At 39.9% G+C, this 20,104-nt stretch overlaps 1 protein-coding gene across 1 annotated transcript in view; it reads left to right on the top strand.

The window, feature by feature from the left end:
• The first annotated feature begins 1,139 nt into the window (after positions 1 to 1,139).
• The window catches only part of ZC3H12C (zinc finger CCCH-type containing 12C), a 35,749-nt gene continuing 16,784 nt past the window's right edge, over positions 1,140 to 20,104 (top strand). Inside the window, exons 1-2 of the mRNA XM_077808989.1 lie at positions 1,140 to 1,267; positions 4,602 to 5,365. Of these exons, the coding sequence (XP_077665115.1) occupies positions 1,265 to 1,267; positions 4,602 to 5,365 (767 nt within the window). The 5' untranslated portion in view covers positions 1,140 to 1,264. The remainder of the gene's footprint in view (positions 1,268 to 4,601; positions 5,366 to 20,104) is intronic.

Here is a 20,104-nt window from a genome sequence, read left to right on the forward strand (position 1 = left end):
TTGCCTAGGACTTTGTGTTGGGAGCTCCCAAGCCTAACATTCTAAGGAGGTGCTGCAGCAGATTATTTTGCTGCCTATCACAGATGCTGTAGAATTTGTCTGAACATACATAAAACTTGCATGCAGGTCTGACAGCAGGAATGGTATGCTGCTTATGCAAAACTTAAAGGTAATATTTCAGAATCCTTATGCTTTGTGGTTGTAGTGGAGTCAGATATTAAAATACTAGTTAAAAATAACAATAGTATGCTTAAGTCAATTAAATACTATTTTGTGGGTTTTGAAAGCTGCAACTGCTGTAGTATCTCTTTGCAGAAGAGAAGGTTACTCACCCAGTGCAATAACTGAGGTTCTTTGAGATATGTCTTTTTGAAAGAATATTATGTTTATAGTTAAGATAAAACTTTAACGAGAAACAATTAGAATATGACATCAGGAAATAACAATACATTAATCTTAACTAATCTAAATGCATGTCCAGATAGTGTCCAAAAGAAAAGTAATACTTTTAGTTCAGTGCTAAAATGGTATTTCACAGTACATGGATTTGGGCAGTGACCCATTATCTTGGTGTATTCTATTAGGGCAATACATGAGCTGACCCAACTTTTCACTCCAGCTTAAAAATGTTGCCCATTAAATATACTTCCTCTAGTCAGAGCAGATTGTGGGGTTTATGGAACAATGATGTCGGAGCGTCCAGATTGGTTTGGCAGCTGCATTGTTCTCAGAGGGTAAACCAGACGCACTTAAGTCCCAGTCTTTTTCATAGGCTTTTGTTCATACCAAATTATTCTTTCACTGTGCTAGCATTCATGAAGGCATGTTAAAGGAGTGCATCCTAGCAACTAAAGACTGGTTGCTAGGCAGCCTAGCTTCCAATAGGTTTTTCTTGTTTAAGACACTTTTTGGTGGCAGTTCTATGAAGGCCACAGTGTGGGTTTTTAACTGTATCCTTTTATTGAGATACTGTTGTGATTTGTTACTGGCACTAGGCTATCCAGTGTATTACAGTAGTTAATAAATCACCAAGTGTAAAGGTTCACTTCCTAAATTCCCTTTGTATTTAATCTGCAGTATTGCTTGAACTCCTAAAGATCCCTATAAAGAAAATGAACATTGACTGATATACTTCAAGAGACAGCATCACAATCGCTCTGCCTTTTAACTAAATCAGGTCTATACAGAAAAATATTTTCTACTTCTATCAGTCTAAACTAGATTAAACTGCTGGAAAAAAATTCTCTTTGGTTACAAACCAAAAATGGTAAGTTATCAAGTAGGACAACTTAGTTAATACAGCTATTTACTGAAAATCTCTACTGCTGTGGAGATGTCCTAACAATGCATTTAAAACTTTTTTTTATTAAATCATGGATGGCATTTTCATTTCTCTCACATTTGTCTTGAGAGAAGTCTTCATGAGTTGTCATATCTATATTCTGCATACTTTTTTTTCCCCCAGCAAAGGAAATAAAACTCCGCAAATGACTCAGTACTCTTAAATATATACTACTAACACGGCTACCACTCTGAAATATATACTATTTATTTATTGGGGCGGGAGGTTTATTTATTCAAATGGAAGAAATTTTGTATCTTGGGTAAGTTTAAACTATGGATAATTGTTAATAGAATGGAGACAATGGAGTTGTGTTTAATACAATGATTTTTCTCAGTGTGATTTCAATAATCGGGTTTGTGGCCATGCTATATATGACATTCAAGCACTGCCTTCTGTATATGTGTCTTGCTTAATTTTTGTCCTGCGTGAACTAGAAAAGCTGTTGTTTTTCTGTTTCATCCTTGTATTTTATTTTTTAATAACGGAAACAGTTCTGCTTTATGCCAGAATTCTCTTTCAAGAGAACAAAAAGTAAAGGAAGTAATAAGTTCCTTTTAAACAGATTATGGAGATAATTTTTCAAATATCTATTTCCTCATAAAAGTTATGTTAAACTACAATAATGTGAACTCCTCCAGTAAACTTGGGTGGGTGGGGTTTTTATGAGGCACAGAAAACCACAATCTGCTTTATTCCATATCTCCTATATACCATCCATCTCTGCATTTAGGCCCTGATCCAGCAAAGTACTTATGCACATGCCTAAGCTTAAGCATGTGACTAGCCACATTATTGAAATTAATATTTAAGTACTTTTCTGGATCGCTCTCATTTACTTCAATAGACTTGGAATCAGCCCATAGTTCCAAGTCTTGTTCTTCTGACTAAAAAAAAAGCTACTTTGAGAATATTCAAAGTGTTTCTTGATTGGCCTGGACTTTATAAAGGAATTTAGGAATGTGTAGGGATGTTTACCTGACTGAATGAATACTCTGTTTCAGGATTCATTGGACTATATTTATTCTATGATTAACCCATTTTCTGTAAGGTGGCTTCTTAAGCATATTTGCCTAATTAGTGAAATATAAAGAAGAACAAAGGGGATCCAAGGAACTATAGACCAGTCAGCCTAATTTTGATATCTGTAAAGTTACAAATTATTAAACAATCAATTTATAAGCACCTAGAGGATATTAAGTTTTTAAGTAATAGCCAATATGGATTTGTCAAGAACAAATCATGCCAAACCAACCTAACTTCCTTGTTTGACAGGGTTACTGGCCACGTGCATAGAAAGCAAGCTATAAACAACATATATCTTGATTTTTTTTTTTAAAGTAAGCCTTTTAACACAGTTCCACATGACAGTCTCATAAGCAAACTAGGGAAAGTGGTCTAGATGAAATTAAGAATACAGTAGTGTTTGTAAGACTGTACTTAAAGAGTAATTATCAATTGTTTGCTGTCAAACCGAGGCGGGGGAGGAGTATATCTAGTGGGATTCCACAGAGTTCTATCTTGGGTCTGATACAATTCAATATTTTCATCAATGACTTGATGTTGGAGTTGAGAGTATAATTATTAAATTTGCAAATAACACCAAGATGGGAGCTGTTGCTAGCATGTTGGAGGACAGGATTAGAATTCAAAATGACCTTGACAAATTGGAGAATTTGTCTGAAATCAGCATGTTGAAATTCAGTAAAGACAAATGCAAAGTGCTACACATAGGAAGGAAAAATCAAATTCACAACTATAAAATGGGGAATAACTCAATACTGTAATACTTCAGAAGACGATCTGGGGGTTTTACTGGATCACAATGACTATGAGCCAACAATGTGAAGCAGTTGCGAAAAAGGGAAATGTCATTCTGGTGTGTATTAAAAGGAGTGCCGTACATAAGACACCAGTGGTGGTATCCCACTCTACTTAGCATGGTGAGATCTCAGTTGGAGTTCTGTGTCCAGTTCTGGGCACCACACTTGAAGAAGGATGTGGATACATTGCAGTGAGTCCAGAGGAGAGCAACAAAAATTATAAAAGGCTTAAACAACTGGGTATGTTTACTCTAGAGAAAAGACGACTGAGAGGGGACCTGATAAGTCATCAAAGATGTTAAGGGGTGTTATAAAGAGGCTGGTGGTCAGTTATTCTCCATGTCTACTGGAGGTAGGACAAGAAGTAATGGGCTTAAGCTGAGGCAAAGGAGATTTATGTTTGATATTAAGGAAACCTTTCTAACTATAAGGGTAGCTAAATTCTGGACTAGGCTTCCAAGGGAGATGGTGGAATCCCTGTTATTGGAGGCTTTTAAGAACAGGTTAGACAAACACCTGTCAAGGATGGTGTAGACATACTTGGTCCTGCCCTGATGAGGGAAGCTATACTAGATGACCTCCTGAGGTCCCTTCCGACCCTACCTTTATATGATTCGGTGATGATATAGTAATATGCTAGTTCCCTTGTATTAAATGGAATGTCTAAGCCACTTAGTATAAAAACTTTTCCATAGCAGTACTCGTATGTTTTATAGCTGCATTTCTGATTTATTACACTGTTCAGTAATATTATCTTTGAGAGTACGTCCACAATGAAAAATAAAAAACCCACAGCAGCAAGTCTCAGAGCCCAAGTCAACTGCCTCGGGCTCACAACAGAGATGTTTACACTGCTATTTTTAGTCCCATAGGGCCAGTGTAAGTCAGCTGACTAAAGGTCTGAGACTCACAGCCACGTTTTGGGGTGGGAGGGTGGGTTGGTTAGTTGGTTTTTCTTTTGCAGTGTAGACATACCCAGTGACAGAATATCACAGTTACTTTAAATCTGAACAAAAGACTTCTGTTCAAGTTAACATTTTCTAGTGTCTGACCTATACAGCTACTTTATTTTCAAAAACTTTTAAGGAAAACCAGTTTATATAAAAACTAATTTTTGAATGTATTCATCAGTTTAGATGTAAATGCTTTTTGAAAACTGTTGAATAATAATAATAATAATTAATAACAATACTCTGTTAATCAACCAGGATTGATTTTATTGGAAAGTTCTCTCTGTTTGAAGAAGTGTGTTTACATGCAGCAAGTTTCATACTAATTTGTTTACAAATGCAATCAAACTTTAAGTGAAGAGGGAATTTCCTCGAATGTGAAAGTATTTTTAAGTTGGTAAAGAAACGGAGTCCCAGAGGAAACAACAAGAAAACCCAAAATAAAATAAATGCTAACTAGTTACAACCATTTTATTTCTTCTGTAGGAATACGGGACACTTTATATTCAGGAATACAGGAAAAACAGCAAAGTGGAGTCGAGTACATGCAGCAGCTTCATGGGCGTGAAGGATCATCTGGGGCATGACCTAGGCCATCTTTATGTGGAGCGAACTGACACACAAATAAATGCAGTTGGATCTTTGTCAATGGTGGAGAAACCAACAATGGATAAAGTTAACTCTAGGAAGGAAGATGCAGATAAGGAGGCATCTGAGGAGACGGGAAGCTCCAGCTGTGATTCAGAAGAAAGCACAAATTCTGATAATGAGTCAGAGAGACTGAATAACATTACAGCAGAATCACATCTACTACCTAAGACTCACCGACAACTGTGCAGGTCTCCCTGCTTACAGCCCCACGTACAAAAACGTTATGAAATCTTACAAGATCTTAAAATAGAGGAGGCTCAGATAGTATCTAAGGAAGTAAAGAAGCCCCCTGATGTGGTAAAGGAATATCAAACCAAACTGGAGTTTGCACTTAAGTTAGGTTACTCTGAAGAACAAGTTCAGCTTGTGCTAAATAAGCTTGGCACTGATGCTTTAATCAACGATATTTTGGGAGAACTTGTCAAACTTGGAAATAAAACTGAGACTGACCAGCCTGTAAATAATGTTAACACGAACATAATGCGTGAAGCATCTTCTATAGAGTCTCAGAGGTCTGAGTCTCCACTTCAGGAGGATGTGACTGAAGATGGAGATAACCTGAGGCCAATAGTTATTGATGGCAGCAATGTGGCAATGAGGTATGTGGCAATGAGGCATTGATTTACTGATACATTACATTACCTATTATATGGAAATTGCATTATCTTGCCCAGTTAGAACACTGATGTGCTGTATGATTACACATCTATAACAGTACATTGGTTCTCATTTGCATAATCACAGTGTGTTTATTTTTCATCAATACAATATGCAAACCCCTGTATTCAAAGGGCCATTAGCCAGTCAGAGTGCAGAGATTTGCATTATCAGTAATTGCAACCATATATTAATTATGCAGATCTCTCTACTTTGGCTATTATTAAATTCTGTCCATTTTGATCAATATTAATTGTAGATCTGGAAAAATGAACAATGAGGGTGGACGTTTGATAAATGACATGAAATTACTATCATCTCTTGAAATCAGAGAAACCTGTGTGGAACTTTAGAGGGACCTAACAAAGCTAGGTTTACGGGCAGCAACATAATACAAGAACAAGGAAACATCCAGTGAAAGACAATAAATTCAAACCTGATAAAAGAAAATTCTTTCTTTACCCAATGCCACTAGGTATCACTGAAACCAACTGTTTAGCAGGCACCATTTCTATAAATAATTGCACCATCCAAAGTTACCTATGATAAGATAAAATAACTGCGGTATAACCCCTCGTGCTTCAAGTCATAAATCAAACACTAATGGATTGGCTTAGTAAAAAAAAATTATCCTATTGAGTAGGCTTATTCCACAATGAGGCATCTTTCCTCTGAAATAGCTAGTACTGGCCACAGTCAGAAATAGGATACTGGGCTAGAAGTTACAGCAATTACTGAGACTGCAGTCTTCAGAATTTCAGTGACGTACCCACAGAAGAACATGTCTGCACACCTCACACACTCATCTTCACCTGTAACTGTAGATAATGAAATACTCTTAGTTGTGCATAGGAGGGAGCTGGCCTTCCTCACTGGTCAAGAAGGAGTGGAGGAGGGAAGTATTGAAGATAATGGGATGAGAAACGTCAGAAATCAAGGTGGCCATACTTTCTGTGGGCGTATGGATGAGGAATTATTTGGTAGTTAATCGGAGCACAGGGATTTATACTAGCCAATCCTACCATAGTATTCAGAAGGAAAAGCCATTTCAGCATAGTAATAATTTGAGGATACTTCTTGTTTGCTTCGTAGTAAAACTTGGTATAAGAAACTTCAGGGCTTGGGGCATCTGAGTTTATTTAGTTCATGATCATAATGATCTGGTGAACAGAGTATTGTCGAATGTAATTTAAGTATAGATAACTCTAGCAACTGGATAATTTCAGTAGATTTAAGTAAAAGCAATTAACCCATAAATGCAGGTTGCTACCTTCTTTCCAAACTCTGAATGCTAGTATTTCCTATCCGCTCACCTTTTAATTTCTTTGGCCAACTTGCACATCTGTTCAGTTTTCTCCTAATTCTTTCTATGTGATATGCTGTGTCTTGTTTTTTAGCTGTCTCTTACGATATAAAAGAGCTGGATTGTAAATACTGAATATGTTCAAGTTAACATAACAAGTAAACAGTATTCTAACACTCTAATTAAAAGTGATCCAGAGACTTCGGAAATACATCCACATTTTGATTAAAACTTAATTTTACACGGTTACAGAACTGTTTTTATAAAATGTTTAGAAGTGTCCTTTTTAGCAAAAACAGAGTGCCATCATAGTTTTGCTCATTGTTGGTTTATTCCTTCTTAGCTCTTTAACTGTTAGAGCCAAATCCTCCGCTGCTCTGTGACCGCTTTGTGCTAATCTGGTGATGCAAAGATGCCATAAAGATGGTTGAACCAATGTTAAGGATTACCTCTGTGTACAGGAATTCTCAGATGGTATAGAGCCCTTCTCCAGCACTTGGGGCTTGACTGGGAAAAAGAGGGCATTGGTCAAGGGATCCTTGTGCTCTGAGTATGTGCTCTGAGTACCCTGAGCAGTAATTCCTGATGGCCCCTAGGTGCCAGAAGCAGCATCTCTAATCTGGATCTGGTTACTGACCCAGCATTAAAGCTGTATGAGGGGAGCAATACTCGCACACTTTTTATAAACCTCGCTTCCCTACACGTTACACCAGGCGCTCCTTGGAAGCAACTGAGAACCAGGCCATCCATTTTTAATAGACACTCAACTCTTTATATAAATTCAGACATGCAGACCTTCCTATGTTCAGTTGTTGCCTTAACCACCTCTGTGAAATGAGACAAATTGGAGTGTGTGCTGTGCTTCATAGAACCCAATTTTATTAAAACAAGTATTTTTGGCAGCAAGATGATGCACCGAAAAGTCGGAAGCTTGCAGTATCTTTTGTGGGTTTTCATAGCATGTAAAAGACACTCATGATAATTATAGGGCTAGATTCTGTTTTTTACAGCCAGAAGTATGTTGAACGAGGTGCAGAGAGGCTGGGCTGTTTTGTAGTGTAGAATTTTGGATGACTTTGCCACAATTCCTCTGTCTAGATCAGTGGTCCCTAAACTGTAGGGGGATGGGGAGGGACTGCCACCCAGCCCCGCTCTGTCTGCTGCCCGGCCCCTCGCCCAGCCGCTGGCTCCAGGCCTTGCTCTGACACCAGGCCAGCTCTGCCTTCATTCCCTCTCTGCCCCCATCCCCAGTTCTGCCACCAGCTTTGCCTTCAGCTCAAGATCCTCTGCTGAGCTACCTGTGCAGTAATGGAGTGGGGGTGTGGACAGATTCCATTACTGGTAAGGGGGGGCACAACTAGAAAAGTTTGAGCGCCAGTCATCTAGATGTTTCAGTGATGTGATGTGCATGAATGAGTGGTGAGTATCTGCATATGCTTAATTGGCTGTTCAACTATCATTGCAATACATGCTTTCCCCACTTGTCATTACACCTTGTTGATTGATGCTAAGGAGCCATGATACTTCTTGCCTATTTTTGAATAGCTAGCAGGAAACAATGACTGTATTCCTGAAAAATATTGTGCATAATTCCTGATTGGGAATGAAAGATCTGGGGAGGCATCCTCTTTCTCATCTTGCATAACCCCCCGCACACACATACACTTCTCCAGGAATGGTCTGGTCTGTAGTTTTATTTCTGTGCTCTTGTGTCCACAGGCAAGAGGTAGTCACTCGATATGATAGCATTCAGCTGCTACGATGGTGGAACAGAATAGAACCTAAGTAGAAAGTACTAATTGAGCTGAGAGACCTAATAGGTGTATTAGGGAAAATACACTGTGGGTAGGTTCTGGACTAACAAATCACTAGAGACATGGGGAGACCTTGATGGTTTAAATAATGTTGCTGCCTTCAGTACATCTAAGTGATATTTTGGCATGGCTTCTCCAGTAGTTTGTCCTTTAAACTGAAGGCAGTGGATGAGTTGGTCCTCTTATATTACAGGTCCTCTTGTATTATCTTCAGATATTGGCCGAAGTAGTGAATTGGTTTATTAAAACTTTTCCTTTGGCAGAGAGGCTGGTGTCTGGTGATTTGGTGGTTTATAGTTTAGTACTACCTAATGAATGCTCATAGAAGATTTACTGGGCCACCTCCAGTTTTTTTTAATTCTCTCAGCTTTCGTATTGCCATTGATTTTAGTTACTTGGGTGTAACTGCTTATGGTTAACTTCTCTCTTACACCAACACATGGGAAACTGTCATTGGAATATTCTTGCAGGTTCGATTTTTCTTTTTGTGTAAATTGTAAAACTTGTAAAAAGCAAGTCCGGCAGCTACCAAAAATGGATATTTTAAATTCCTTTGAGATTGTTGCTGCCTTCTCGGTCTGCTGTACATCTATACAAACTAACTGTAAGTGCCAAAATCCTCAAATGGAAAAAGATAGTATAGTAAATAAAAGGCTTCTATGGCACTTGTGGTTCAAGCCTGCTGTATCTAAGCCATGATACACATGGTCCTTTCAAAGTGCTATATAAAACTGATATTGCATACTGTGAGGTGGTGTTTACATGTAGATGATAATATTACTATTTTGCATTACACACATCAGTACACTTTGCCCACAGAATAAAACAGACTTTCTCCATTACTGAATAATGCTACTAAAACCTGTGTCAATATTCTCTTACAATATGAATTGCAAATTGGTTGATCGGCACTCTCCCCATGGTGCCTACATCATTTAATCAATCCCTGTTCTATATCCTTCCTTGCAGAGATACTCCAATTTGAATTTTTAAATGGGCATTCCATACTTCTCACAATATCAAAAAGTCTAAATAATCCTAAATTGCCTTTTTTTTAATAAATGCACTGACAGATAATTGAGGCTAACGTTTGACCTATCTCTTGAAAAACAAAATGTGTTTAATCTAATGATAGTTGTTTATACTCTAAATATTTATTTCTAAAAATTATACTACTGCAATATTGCCAACTGCAAAAGTTTAAAAAATTGAGTCTGGCCCTAACTCACAAGATTTATTTTTTAATTAAATAATGGGATGTTTTTTCTGTTTTCTGGCAACTTTCTAACTCTCTGCTCAATCCCAATATGCATGTGAAAATGGGTGTTGTCAATTTATAAGAATTATAAATCAGCCCCACGACAACTCCGCCTACCCAACCACACAACAATTCTGCACCTCCCAACCCCATATCTGCCCCTTGCCCAATGTGCATCTTTGTTCTTCTTGCTGTTCCAGAGGTTCTTCATCCTTTCCTCCCAAGCCTCCTGGAGAGGCAGCTCTAGGGGATCCTCTTCTCCACCTTAACAGGACTGTGTAGCAGGATTAGAGGGGAGGAGAGAGCAGCTGCCCCATTTTTCATAGAAGTTGGAGGAGGGAGCAGAAATTGGTCTTTTTCTGCTCTCTCTTCCCTCTCCTCCATTCAGATACTTTTCTCAGCTCCTAAAGAGCGGGGAGAGAGCTCTGCCTGTGTTCTGCAGTATATCACCAAGAAATAATGAAGAATTCTTGTTTCATAGGACCTGTACACTGCATGTAGTGCTTCTGCAGAGCCCAAAGAAGCAGCACAATTCATAGAATCACAGAATATCAGGTTTGGAAGGGACCTCAGGAGGTCATCTAGTCCAACCCCCTGCTCAAAGCAGGACTAATCCCCAACTAAATCATCCCAGCCAGGGCTTTGTAAAGTCTGACCTTAAAAACCTTAAAGGAAGGAGATTTCACCACCTCCCTAGGTAATGCATTTTAGTGCTTCACCACCCTCCTAGTGAAAAAGTTTTTCCTAATATCCAGCCTAACCCTCCCCCACTGCAACTTGAGACCATTACTCCTTGTTCGGTCATCTGCTACCACTGAGAACAGTCTAGAGCCACCCTCTTTGGAACCCCCTTTCAGGTAGTTGAAAGCAGCTATCAAATCCCCCCTCATTCTTCTCTTCTGCAGACTAAACAATCCCAGCTCCCTCAGCCTCTCCTCATAACTCATGTGTTCCAGTCCCCTAATCATTTTTGTTGCCCTCCGCTGGACTCTTTCCAATTTTTCCACATCCTTCTTGTAGTGTGGGGCCCAAAACTGGACACAGTACTCCAGATGAGGCCTCACCAATGTCGAATAGAGAGGAACGATCACGTCCCTCGATCTGCTGGCAATGCCCCCACTTTTACAGCCCAAAATGCCATTGGCCTTGGCAACAAGGGCACACTGTTGACTCATATCCAGCTTCTCGTCCACTGTAACCCCTAGGTCCTTTTCTGCAGAACTGCTGCCGAGCCATTTGGTCCCCAGTCTGCAGCGGTGCATGGGATTCTTCGTCCTAAGTGCAGGACTCTGCACTTGTCCTTGTTGAACCTCATCAGATTTCTTTTGGCCCAATCCTCTAATTTGTCTAGGGCCCTCTGTATCCTATCCCTACCCTCCAGCATACCTACCACTCCTCCCAGTTCAGTGTCATCGGCAAACTTGCTGAGAGTGCAGTCCACACCATCCTACAGATCATTAATGAAGATATTGAACAAAACCAGCTGCAGGACCGACCCTTGGGGCACTCCGCTTGATACCAGCTGCCAACTAGACATGGAGCCATTGATCATTCCCACTGAGCCCGACAATCTAGCCAGCTTTCTAGCCACCTTCTAGTCCATTCATCCAGCCCATACTTTAACTTGCTGGCAAGAATACTGTGGGAGACCGTGTCAAAAGCTTTGCTAAAGTCAAGGAATAACACATCCAATGCTTTCCCCTCATCCACAGAACCAGTTATCTCATCATAGAAGGCAATTAAATTACTCAGGCATGACTTGCCCTTGGTGAATCCATGCTGAATGTTCTGATCACTTTCCTGTCCTCTAAGTGCTTCAGAATTGATTCCTTGAGGACCTGCTCCACGGTTTTTCCAGGGACTGAGGTGAGGCTGACTGGCCTGTAGTTCCCAGGATCCTCCTTCTTCCCTTTTTTAAAGATGGGCACTACATTAGCCTTTTTCCAGTCATCCGGGACCTCCCCAGATCGCCATAAGTTTTCAAAGATAATGGCCAATGGCTCTGCAATCACATCCGCCAACTTCTTTAGCACTCTCGGATGCAGCGCATCCGGCCCCATGGACTTGTGCTCATCCAGCTTTTCTAAATAGTCCCGAACCACTTCTTTTTTCACAGAGGGCTGGTCACCTCCTCCCCACGCTGTGCTGCCCAGTGCAGTAGTCTGAGAGCTGACCTTGTTCATGAAGACAGAGGCAAAAAAAGCATTGAGTACATTAGCTTTTTCCACATCCTCTGTCACTAGGTTGCCTCCCTCATTCAGTAAGGGGCCCACACTTTCCTTGACTTTCTTCTTGTTGCTAACATACCTGAAGAAACCCTTCTCTGTTACTCTTAACATCCCTCGCTAGCTGAAACTTCAGGTGTGGTTTGACCTTCCTGATTTTACTCCTGCATGCCCGAGCAATATTTTTATACTCTTCCCTGATCATTTGTCCAATCTTCCACTTCTTGTAAGTTTCTGTTTTGTGTTTAAGATCAGCAAGGATTTCACTGTTAAGCCAAGCTGGTCGCCTGCCATATTTACTATTCTTTCTACACATCGGGATGGTTTGTTCCTGTAACCTCAATAAGGATTCTTTAAAATACAGCCAGCTCTCCTGGACTCCTTTCCCCGTCATGTTATTCTCCCAGGGGATCTTGCCCATCAGTTCCCTGAGGGAGTCAGTCTGCTTTTCTGAAGTCCAGGGTCTGTATTCTGCTGCTCTCCTTTCTTCCTTGTGTCAGGATCCTGATCTCTACCATCTCATGGTTACTGCCTCCCAGGTTCCCATCCACTTTTGCTTCCCTCACTAATTCTTCCCGGTTTGTAAGCAGCAGGTCAAGAAGAGCTCTGCCCCTAGTTGGTTCCTCCAGCACTTGCACCAGGAAATTGTCCCCTACCCTTTCCAAAAACTTCCTGGATTGTCTGTGCACCGCTGTATTGCTCTCCCAGCAGATATCAGGGTGATTGAAGTCTCCCATGAGAACCAGGGCCTGCGATCTAGTAACTTCTGTGAGTTGCCGGAAGAAAGCCTCGTCCACCTCATCCCCCTGGTTCGGTGATCTATAGCAGACTCCCACCGCCACATCACCCTTGTTGCTCACACTTCTAAACTTAATCCAGAGACTCTCAGGGTTTTCTGCAGTTTCATACTGGAGCTCAGAGCAGTCATACTGCTCTCTTACATACAAAGCAACTCCCCCACCTTTTCTGCCTTGCCTGTCCTTCCTGAACAACTTATAGTCATCCATGACAGTACTCCAGTCATGTGAGTTATCCCACCAAGTCTCTGTTATTCCAATCACATCATAATTCCTTGACTGGGTCAGGACTTCCAGTTCTCCCTGCTTGTTTCCCAGGCTTCTTGCATTTGTGCATAGGCACTTAAGATAACTCGCTGATAGTCCCACTTTCTCAGTATGAGACAGGAGCCCTCCCCTCTTGCACTGTCCTGCTCGTGCTTCCTCCCGGTATCCCACTTCCCCACTTACGTCAGGGCTTTGGTCCCCTTCCCCTGGTGAACCTAGTTTAAAGCCCTCCTCACTAGGTTAACCAGCCTGCTTGCAAAGATGCTCTTCCCTCTCTTTGTTACGTGGAGCCTGTCTCTGTCTAGCACTCCTCTTTCTTGGAACACCATCCCATGGTCAAAGAATCCAAAGCCTTCTCTCCAACACTACCTGCATAGCCATTTATTTGACGGTCTCTACCCAGGCCTTTTCCTTCCACAGGGAGGATGGACGAGAACACCACTTGCGCCTCAAACTCCTTTATCCTTCTTCCCAGAGCTAAGTAGTCTGCAATGATCCGGGTCATTCTTGGCAGTATCATTGGTGCCGACGTGGAGAAGCAGGAAGGGGTAGCAATCCGAGGGCTTGATGAGTCTTGGCAGTCTCTCCGTTACATCGTGAATCCTAGCTCCTGGCAAGCAGCAGACTTCTTGGTTTTCCCAGTCGGGGCAGCAGATAGATGAGGAGGGAGTCCTCCGACCACCACCACCACCCGCCTTCTTCTCTTGGGAGCGGTGGTCGTGGAACCCCCATCCCTAGGACAGGGCATCTCATGCCTTCTAATTGGCGGAGTCTCCTTCTGCTCCCTTCCCTCAAATGTATCATCTAGTCCACTCTCCGCATTAGTATCTGGGGCGAGAACATGAGAAAGGTTGCTTATCTGTATCTGCATTGCTGGTACATGGACGCTCCCCTTTCTTCTTCTGGAGGTCACATGCTGCCAAATTTCTTCACCGTCCTCCTGTCCCTGCTGTGCAGCTTGCTCTGAATCTTCAGAATATGTCCGTAGAAGCATATCCTGACGTCTGTCCAGGAAATCTTCAGTTTCTCTTATGCAATGCAGGGTTGTTACTTTTCTCCAGACCTTGAACCTTCTCTTCCAATATGGAGACCAGCTTGCACTTTGTACAGACAAAGTCACTTCTGTACTGTGGAAGAAAGACAAACATGGCACATCCTGTGCAGGTAACAACAGCTGAACGCTCACCATCCATATTACCTTCCTTCTAAGAGCTTCCTCATGTGTTGTAGTAACTACTCAGAGAAGCCTGCAAGATGAAAGCCTCAGTGGGCTCTCCCCAGGCGAACTCCCAGGCAAACTCTCTCTGTTAGCCTCTCCACTGTTTGTTCGCTGCTCAGGTGGTTTGCAGCTGACTGGCTTTTTATAACAGTCAGGCCCACTCAAGGCTCACCTGGAACAAAGCACTCCCAATTCACACTTTTCAAACAGTCAAGCACCTGGTCAAACTGACCAAGTGTCCCCGCAACAGACACTCAGATACTCACCAACACAGCCCCCCTAACGCAGCACTTTGCGGACCTCCTCTTGGACAGATCCCAGGCAAACTCCTGCTGTTAGCCGCTCCGCTGTTCGCTGGAGACAAGACAAGTAAGTACTTAGCCACAGGGAGTTACTTTTAAAAAATGAGATAATTCATCTACATGTTGCTAGTTCTACACTTTTTTTGTCCCATTTTATACTCTGAAATTGCTTAAGTGGATGTTTTTGCTTGTTTCTTTAATAATAGAATTTCAGATTTTACAAAGATGTTTTTCTGTTAAGCAATTCCACACTTAAAATGCTCATCTGTGCTGAAAAAGATAACTTTGGGGACTTCATAGGTTAAGAAAGCTGAAATGCTTTGACAAACTCTACTCTTCCATCAGAGTTTGCAGTTTGATGTTAATGGGACGTAAGTAATTCATGAGCTAGTGAAAATACCACTGTAGGTGCCTCAGTCTGGGTTTAGGATCCTAACTTTAGGCTCCTGCTAAGTTATTAACTTGGTTAAGATATTGAAAGTCTACATAGCTTTTCAATGTTAATTCTGAAACTGTTTTGTTTTTGAAAATAAAAATTTTGTCACCCAGAATTTTTTAATAAATATACACTTAGGCTTTGATGTAGCAAATGCTTATATGCACATTCTTAACAATGCAGTGGAGCTGATAATGTGAGTAATGTCATGCACCTGCTTAAGTGTTTGCAACATCAGGTTCTTAACGTTCAATATTATGTGTTTTTCCTATAACAGTTTTGTAAAATTAAAATAAATACACCAGTAGTGGCAATTATTAATTTCAATCTAATAAACTAAATTATAAATGCTATTTTTAAAGTTGCAGTAGCACACCTTTTCAAATAATTTTTTACAGAGCCTCAATCAGATTTAATCAAGGCTTAATCCAGTGCCTTAAATCAATTATTTACAGTGCTACACTCAGCTGTATTCTAAAGTAACTTGATGGGTCTTATTTTTAAGCATTTATTGCATAAATAGAAGGACAAACAAAAAAACATCATTTATCTTTGTTTTTTAAACATAAGTTAACAGGAGGGCAGGAATGGAGGTTAGATGAGAGGTATTTTTTACAATTTTATTTTTCAAGTACGTTTCAGTGAGCTATTAGACACTATATTTTCTTCCTTCAGTTCCGAGCTTTGGCTTTTTAAAATATTCTCACTCGCATTACCTTCTCTATATTCTAAAGCAAAACAAGTTAGATCAACAAAAAGAACCACATCTGACAGATGCTAGACTCTCAAGTAACATGGTTGAACAGAGCAAAAAGTAATATATAACAGCATAACATTTTCTTTGTTTCCATATAACTGTGGTGATCTGCCATTAACCAAAAAGTTTTGGCTTCGCTCATTTGAGCTAGATGTAATTTCCATCTAACAATCCAAGTGCGTATTTCTGTCAAACATCAGCAAAGTTCCTCAAGCTCTGTGGCTTGGCTGTCCTTGCTTGCTGAATTTGTGCTAAGGTAGCTGCATAGTCATGATATTTATCTTTCAATGACAGTTATCCATCGGCCTAATGTGGCAGTTCCTATGTACCCAGCTGTTTTTCACTATCTTGAGGCCACTTCCAGGAATATGCAGTACTATTCTCCTAGAAAGAACTGTTCACATGGATAGGATCTCACTAATAGCAGGTTATGTGTGAACCTTCTCTTTAAATCCTTTTAGAACTCTCCAAGTTGTAGATGGATGGTTCTTGCTTCAAGAGATGTCCCAGCGTACTCTATGGTGGTGACAGAACCCTCACTGGAGTATAGAGATAGCTTATGTAAGTGGCATTTTAAAATATGTCACAGTTTGCAAAGTTTGATTTTTTTTAAAGAAAGATTCCAAAGGGTGTTTAAAAATAAAATACGAACTGACATATATTTTAAAATTGTATGTGCCTGTTATCACATGCTCCAGTGGGCTCTATGACAGACATTTGGGTGCACCTAGAATAACATATTCTAGAACATCTCTGAAACTTTTCTGGTCCTAAAAAGAGTAATGTTCTCTAAGCCTCCTTCATGTGTGGTACTACCGTGGGTCCCCTTGCTATTTGGGATATTTAGCCTGTAATCATGCATTTACTGCTTTTATTTATTTTTATTTTTTTAATGTAAGTATTTGTAGGACACTAGCCTAACATGCTGTTCCCAGAGAGCTAGAAAAATGCTTATACACACATAAGGAATCAAACAAGGGAGAGCCAAATCCAGGAATGTTCTTGGGGAAATTTTTTCCTTTCCAAATGGGAAGAAAGCAAAATTAGTAAGTGGTTGGTGTTTTGTTTTGTTTTTTTTTCCCCCCTCCTCCATATTTTTAAGACCTGTATTATACCAGAGTGGGTGTTTCTTTTATGGAAAAGTTTTTGATGCACCAAAACATACACAGCAAACATACATAGCAAACTCCTTTGTTTTAAGTAAAAATGGATTTTTATACTTAGTAAAAATATAAATGTGCATCAAAAATTAAAATGTAGCAGAAAGTGACCTGAAGTAAAAAAAATTTAAAGAAAAACAGTTGAATTTAAACTTCCTGTGAACTTACCAAAAACATTTATTTACATACTACCATATCTTTCTTACAGAAATACCTATTTTCAGATGTCGAATGTGCAATGTGGTGTGCTAACTGGTTTCAGCTTTACAAACAATAGTGAGATTTGTGTGTGTGTGTATTTAAGATGTTAAAATGGTAGAGCAGTTCTTTTCCACAATGATTTTGAAAAATACTATCTAGAAACTGTTTTCTTCCCCCATACAAGCTCCACTAAAATATATGGATATGTGGCAAAATCAAAACTGTGCATTGTGTGAAAAATGTATGTTCTTTTATCAATTAGACTGTTAAACTCATTCTCACAAGTTACCATAGTGGATAAAAAAAAATTAGCAGGATTAAAAAAGTCTGATGCAGGAAAAACAAGTTTACACAGAGTAGTTATAGTAAATAAAGTTTTTGAAGGGATAGAAACCCTCCTGCTTCAGCTGGTAGTAGCTACTGTCAGAAATGTGGTACTCGAATAGAAGGTCACTGGTCTTATCTAGCACAGCAATTTCTGTATTGTATATACGATATATATGCTACTTTTTCTTACACAATGTACAAGGAAAAAAATTAGTGAGTCAATATGGAGAAGGAAAGAGTTTCCAGATAGTATTTTGTTCTCTTTACATTTTGTGGTTTGTGTTTTGATTTTTTTAAATCATCTCTGAATAAAATGTTTGTGTGTGACAAATTTCTGTTAGGTAAGAACCTTTTTACAATTGAAGTGTTTGTCGGCCATCAACTAGAACGCCCAGTGCAATTATAAAATATATGTGTATTTCTTCTATAACTTCCAAACTATGGGACCTTCATGGCTACCTGAATATTGCAGCGTGGCACCATTGAATTATACATGTATTATACCATGGCATTATACATGATCATCTTTTTAGAAGTATACTACAATGATTTTTGACAATTTGAAGGTTTAGTGTTGTAGTTAAAATATGTAGCCACTATTTAAATTTTAGCCTTAGGGCTAAGAAAGTTATGAAGATTGTGAAAATGTTCTCATCACATACAGTTAAAGAGCTTGTGAGAGTGCTAGCCTAGAGGCAACACTTTCAGAGAGCTTTTGCTCAGAAAAAAATCACTATCTTACTGCTTTTCTATTTTTTAAAATTAAAATGCCACCTACTGCTTGAATGAGTATATGCAATTGGAAAAAGACACTGGAGGGATAAATGAATAAGAGAGTCATTCATACCCACAGTGTAAAGGACAAATAGACAGTTTTCCTCAAATCCTCAAATACACTAAGTACACTGATCCACAACAGAAATTCTATGGCATGTTATTCAGGAAGTCAAAGGTAGTCATAATGGATGGTCTCTGGCCTTAAAATTTATGTGAGAAATCCTGGCCTCATTGAAATCAATAGCAAAACTCCCATTGCCTTCAATGAGGCCAGTATTTCATCCTGTGAATCTGAGAAATGAAACCATTTCTGACGTGAAACGTAAAAGCTCTTTAACACAGCATGACAATATTACACAACTGCTTACTGTAGGAAGTGAAAAATACCTTTACCCAGTTGAAAAAAAGAATTCATTTGGAGTTATTACCAGGAATTTGAGCTGGTTGCTGGAAGATACACACAACTCTTTTTGAAAAGTGCTGTAGGATCTTTAATGACTATACATCATGATGATGCCTAGCTCTTATATCATGCTTTACTAAAGATGTCAGTATCATTATCCCCATTTTACAGAGGGGGAAACTGAGGCACAGAAACGGGGGAAGTGACTTGCCTAAAGTTACCCAGCAAACCTGGGTCCTATTCCTGGGTCTGCCACTTAAATCCTGATTCCCAGTCCAGTGTTCTGTGTCCTAGGCCATGGAACCTCATTTGTCTCCCATCCAAGTATGGACTAGGCCCACCTATCCTGAACATGTGAAATCTGACTGCATCTCAGTAGAAGGTGGAATGACTGAACATACTGTTGGCTTTTTGTTTTGTGTGTGTCTTTAAATCCATGGTACCTTCACCTTTATGCATATTAATCTTACTATTTCTGAGGAGTTGTAAAGAACTTTAACAAGCCACATTATTCTCTTGCGGCCAGTTAGAATCAAGAATAAGTGTAATCTACAGTATTTCTTTTTTAAAAAGCTGGTATACTGACATATTGTGCATGTCACAATGGCAGTATGCGCATTGTTTCAGAGACTGCAGTACCCAAAGCTATAAGGGACGTCAAGTTACATAATCAGACTTAAATCCAGAGTTCAACGAGTACTAATGAAGCTCTAAAAATAGGGAAGAGGTATTTAGAGGATCCGCCCCTCTGAGTTTGTAATGGGGATACCTGAGACTCAACAAGAGCATTATTATTAGACTCAAATACACAAAAATGACTCTAATACATTGGTTTAGTGTGTGATCCTGCCTGTCTCTAAGGACTGGCCCTGGCAATAATAAATCAAATAGGGCTTTTTTTCTTTTGGTGTCGAAGGTCCCAGATCAGGTCTCTGCTGATATCTCTTGTATTTGTCTGATTGTGGCCATAATTCTTTACATTGACACCCACACACACTAGCATGGATTACACCCTGTCCCTGTGTTGCCAAAGTGTTGGACATATTCCTGGTGGTTTCATCACTTGACGTAATCTTTAATTAAAGATTAATCTTTAATTCCTGGAGACTCCAGGGCAATCCTAGAGGGTTGGCAACTCTAATGTAGGGACATGGTTTGATGTGGCCCAATACTTCATCTTGGGAATCTTGAGACGCTCGCTCTTCAGCTCACTCAACAACAACCAGTGGCAGAGCCTGTGTAACTAGGGAGACCAAAAGCCATGTCATCGCTCCAAACAGACTTTTTCAACCTGTACTCCCTTTTCCCTTGTTCCTGCCACTGTTCTGCCACCTCCTCCCTCCCTGCATTATTTCCCAAACTTCCTCAAAATGACTCTGTATAGGTAAACAGTACAATATTTTAGGGGACTGGAAATGTACTTTAAAACAGTACA

Source organism: Eretmochelys imbricata, chromosome 1 (assembly GCF_965152235.1).
Source record: "Eretmochelys imbricata isolate rEreImb1 chromosome 1, rEreImb1.hap1, whole genome shotgun sequence".
NCBI classification, from domain to species: Eukaryota; Metazoa; Chordata; order Testudines; family Cheloniidae; genus Eretmochelys; species Eretmochelys imbricata.